A 5,000-nucleotide genomic window follows, 5' to 3' on the forward strand; every position below is an offset into this window, starting at 1 on the left:
GTATCTTTTTACTAGAATAAAATATATTTGTGAATTTTTTTCAGACATATTTCTGTACAAACCATTAACGGACGGTCAGGTTTCCGATATGTATCCCCCCCTCTCCCAATGTTAAACTCATTCCTACGCCCCAGCTGCCATGCTCTACGATAACCATGCGGTGGCACGGTGATTAAACAGCCCCAGTGACGTGGAGGTGTCTGAAAACAGCTGGTCACCTCCCTGAAGGAGTCCTGGTCACCTGGAGAAAGATCGGACGCCACCACACGTCATTGGAATCACGATAGGAAATTGATCCCCTTGGGGAAGTTGTTTTTTTTTTACAGTGGTTCCCATTGTAGAATATGAACATATGTTAGCACAGAAAATGTATAAGAAATTGAAAATACGAAACAAGAAATATGTACAATTCTGTATATCATACTACGATATGCAGTATAAGACAATTGCACATGTACAATTTATGATAACAGCTTAAATTGCTGAGTACCGGAATCTAAAAATAGAGAGATAGACAGTGAAGTGCACAGATGAATTATTGAGTAATACAACAACAATATTTCCAGTGGAGTAAGTAGGGCAGAGTTGAAGATATAAATTATAGATCAGCTACGGGGTTAGAGCAGGTCTAAGGGCCAGCATATCTCAGTCAGGGTGAGGAGGTGAGAAGTCTGATCGCCACAGGCTGGAATGGCTTCCTGTGTCTCTGTGTGTGTGTCTGTGTGTGTGTGGGGGGGGCTATCTCCGGGGAATGAGACACTGAACACACTCCTGTGCTTGATCGATCTGTCACGGAGAGGCTTGAGGACATCGATCACCAGGGAAACAGAAAGGCTATAAGAAAGACTACAGAAACACTAAAGACTATTTAAATACCTATTTTTCTGTAATTGCACAGTATTTCTGCACTAGAATCAACCGGGACTAGTACCACTGCCACTTGATCACATTACACTTCTGAAACTTATTTTTACTCATCTGTATAAATAAAGATGAGTAAAAATAAATGTCAGAAGTGGGAAAGTAAATTTACTTTATCTTGTATTGTTGCTGCTATGTGGCTGTTGAGGAAGAATGCCTTAGAATGTTACTCTTGTGTACTTGTACAATGAGATTTAATAAAAGTAATTTTGTTCATGATTCTGATTGTGTTTCCGAGAAAGTACCTCAACACCACGTAGAGATCGCTCCTTCCAGAGGAACTGCTGGGAGGGCAAAAAGAAGGTTGTGAATAAACAGGCATCCGATGGAAGGGAAAATACGTGTTTAAAAGAAAACAAGGTTTAAATTGGACACGTTCGCTGAATAAAACATTTCAACAATTCAAGAACGTTTCAGAACCCCTGCTCTATTGTAAAGACTTTATTTCTAAAGACTATCCAACCTTTTTTTTTTTTTAAAGCATATTAGTACTCATTTGTCACGAATTGTGGCCTATTAAATGCTTCGATTTAATATCTATTTTGCATGGCCACAAACAATATGAAGGTATAAAATGATGGTAAAGCTCTCCCTCGATCGACGGTGTACTTATAAGTGACGTCAGTTAAACTCTTTGCAGACAGCCCATCAGTGGTTCCAGATTGACAGCCGTGACCGTCCGCCCCCTGCCTCTAAACCACGCCCACCGATGTCTAAAGCTGATTTAATGATTTATTTTGAGAAGCGAAGATCACAAAGGGTTCGTAAAGGGGATTACCCGTTCTTGACTCAAACGGAAACATCTCTTAATCGCCTATTCATCTTTTAAATTACCATTTAAATTGCAAATTTACTTTGTACAAGGACCCTAAAAAACACATCAAAGTGCCTATTCAAAGATTCTAGACATAAAAAGTTAACTTCATGATTGTATCATGATTCATCAACTAAATAATAATCAAATTAATATTCTGATTATCAGTATTATAAATCACATGTGTGTGATTACATAACACATTTACATTAATGTTAGATTGAGATCAAAAGCCATTCCATGGGAAAACACGTAGGCCTACATCATTATACACCCGTTTATATACTTCCACATATAGCCCTGACACGTGTATGGCTTGTTACAGTCTTTTACACCGCCACACAATAGAGCTCCATATATGGTCAATTTGTGTGACAGGAAGGCCTCGTCACATTTCATCGCTTGAAGCGCCTTCGATAACAGCGACATCTAGTGTCCACTGCGTTGAACAGTTTGCCTGTCGTGACATAACTGCAATGGATAGTTGTGGCACATTGCTTATAGGAGATCCTGATTTATATTTTGTACTGTATTTTTTCTGCTGATTATATAATATTGAAATATTCATAATATTTTCAAACTATGTAATAGCAATGCACACTATTGACTAATAAACCCAATTACAGATATTTATTTTGAACCTTGCTTTAGCTAAAGTTTACTTAGCTAAACTTGGCTGTCTACTTGCAGCTTAAACCTTGAGAATTAGATATTAATTAATGAAACAATGTTTACACAGAAGTCCATTTCAAATTTAAGAAATACCGTGAAGAAACGAGAGACTTGTTCTCACCAAATTTATTATCAGTCAAGCCTATGTACAATTTATTAATCCTAAAGTATGCAGACATAAAACCAAACATAAAATCTTTAAGTTAGCAAAAATATACACATATACAGGTAAACTTTCTTCCAGATATAGTCTTTTATCACTTACACATGGCATTCAATTTTCTTAAGTTTTGGCAACATTTAATTTTACATTTAATTATTTAGTAGTGACATTATACAGAAATTAAAGGAGACATATTATACCACCAGGTGTGTGTGTGATTAGCCTTAAAAGCCATTTCGAAAATCTTCCCCATATGACATCACTAGTCGGCATTTTCGAAACGGCTTGTAAGGCTAATCACACCTGGTGGTATAATATGTCTCCTTTGAGGTCTAATAATCCTATTCACAGTGTTGTTAAACGATCACCTGATTCCAACAGGAGCCCTTTCACACAGAACACATCGCCATGACTACAGGACGTACAAACGTCATGACACAACAGTAAACGCACACGAAGGGGAGCTATGAGAACAAATGCATACGGATAATATATGAACAGTAACCCGATGACTGTAACAGGTGAAAGCGGGGGGGGGGGGGGGGTGGGCGGAGCTGAGACACGGCCGTCAGCGAGACATCATCCGGACGAACTCTGCGGATTCAGGACAGACTCTTAGATTACTTTCTGCGTGTGTCAGTGTGTGCATGTGTGTGTGTGTGTGTGTGTGTGTGTGTGTGTGTGTGTGTGTGACTGCATGTTTTTATGAAGACTTTTGGGTATTTTTTGCATCTCTCTCTCTCTCTCTCTCTCTCTCTCTCTCTCTCTCTCTTCCTCTCTCTTTCTCCCCCTCCCTAAAGTCCACCTGTCTGTCTGTCCCCTCTAAAGTCCACCCGTCTGTCCCCTCACATTCAAAGTCCACCTGTCTGTCTGTCCCCTCTAAAGTCCACCTGTCTGTCCCCTCACATTCAAAGTCTGTCCCCTCACCTCTCGTCCACCTGTCTGTCCCCTCACTCTAGTCCACCTGTCTGTCCCCTCTAGTCCACCTGTCTGTCCCCTCACCTCTAGTCCACCTGTTTGTCCCCTCTCGTCCACCTGTCTGTCCCCTCACCTCTAGTCCACCTGCCTGTCCGCTTACCATCAAAGTCCACCTGTCTGTCCCCCCCCTTAAGTCCACCTGTCTGTCCTCTCCCCCCCTCTATTCCACCTGTCTGTCCTCTAGCCCCCTCTAGTCCACCTGTCTGTCCCCTCACCTTCAAAGTCCACCTCTCTGTCCTCTCCCCGCCTTAAGTCCACCTGTCTGTCCTCTCCCCCCTAGTCCACCTGTCTGTCCACTCACCTTCAAAGTCCACCTGTCCGTCCCCGTTGAGGTCCACGTCCCTCAGGATCTCGTCGATCTCGTGGTGGTTCAACTGCTCTCCCATCAGCTTCTTCATAGCCTCTCTCAGCTCGCCCAGACTGATCTGACCGTCACCGTCTGAGTCAAACTGGGGAGAGGGAGGGAGAGAGAGAGAGAGGGGGAGAGGGAGGGAGATTGAGAGAGAGAGAGGGGGAGAGGGAGGGGGAGAGAGAGAGAGCGAGAGAGGGGAGAGAGGGAGAGAGGGAGAGGGAGAGAGAGAGGGAGAGAGAGGGAGAGAGAGAGGGAGAGAGAGAGGGAGGTGGAGAGAGAGAGAGAGGGAGAGAGAGAGAGAGGGAGAGGGAGGGGGAGAGAGAGAGAGGGGGAGAGGGAGGGGGAGAGAGAGAGAGCGAGAGAGGGGAGAGAGGGAGAGAGGGTGAGAGAGAGGGAGAGAGAGGGAGAGAGAGAGGGAGAGAGGGAGAGGGAGAGAAGGAGAGGGAGGTGGAGAGAGAGAGAGAGGGGAGAGAGAGAGGGGGAGAGGGAGGGAGAGAGAGAGAGAGAAGGAGGGAGAGATAGAGGGGGAGAGAGAGAGGGGGAGAGAGAGAGAGAGAGAGAGAGAGAGGAGAGAGAGAGAGAGAGGGAGAGAGAGAGAGAGAGAGAGGGGGAGAGGGAGGGAGAGCGAGAGAGAGAGAGGGGGAGAGGGAGGGAGAGCGAGAGAGAGAGGGGGAGAGGGAGGGAGAGAGAGAGAGAGGGAAAGGGGGAGAGGGAGGGAGAGAGAGAGAGAGGGGGAGAGGGAGGGGGAGAGAGAGAGGGGGAGAGAGGGGAGAGAGGGGAGAGAGGGAGAGGGAGAGAGAGAGGGAGAGAGAGGGAGAGAGAGAGGGAGAGAGAGAGGGAGGTGGAGAGAGAGAGAGAGGGGAGAGAGAGAGAGGGGGGGAGAGGGAGGGAGAGAGACAGAGAGAAGGAGGGAGAGATAGAGGGGGAGAGAGAGAGAGGGGGAGAGAGAGAGAGGGAGGAGAGAGAGAGGGAGAGAGAGAGAGAGAGAGAGAGAGAGAGAGAGAGAGAGAGAGAGAGAGAGAGAGAGCTATGACACAAGTCGGCTGACAGTGTAGACCGAGGAGGGTAGACATAGAACAGGGGCGCTTAACTAGCAAGCT

The 5,000-nt window shown here is 45.4% G+C and overlaps 1 protein-coding gene across 1 annotated transcript in view; it reads right to left on the bottom strand.

Moving 5' to 3' along the window:
- Positions 1–3,138: 3,138 nt before the first annotated feature.
- The window catches only part of cabp2a (calcium binding protein 2a), a gene marked incomplete at both ends in the record, with an annotated part of 17,028 nt that continues 15,166 nt past the window's right edge, over positions 3,139–5,000 (bottom strand). Inside the window, 2 exons of the mRNA XM_079730389.1 lie at positions 3,139–3,164; positions 3,850–3,997. Of these exons, the coding sequence (XP_079586515.1) occupies positions 3,139–3,164; positions 3,850–3,997 (174 nt within the window). The remainder of the gene's footprint in view (positions 3,165–3,849; positions 3,998–5,000) is intronic.

This window comes from Pollachius pollachius (genome assembly GCF_949987615.1).
Source record: "Pollachius pollachius genome assembly, chromosome: 2".
Lineage (NCBI taxonomy): Eukaryota > Metazoa > Chordata > Actinopteri > Gadiformes > Gadidae > Pollachius > Pollachius pollachius.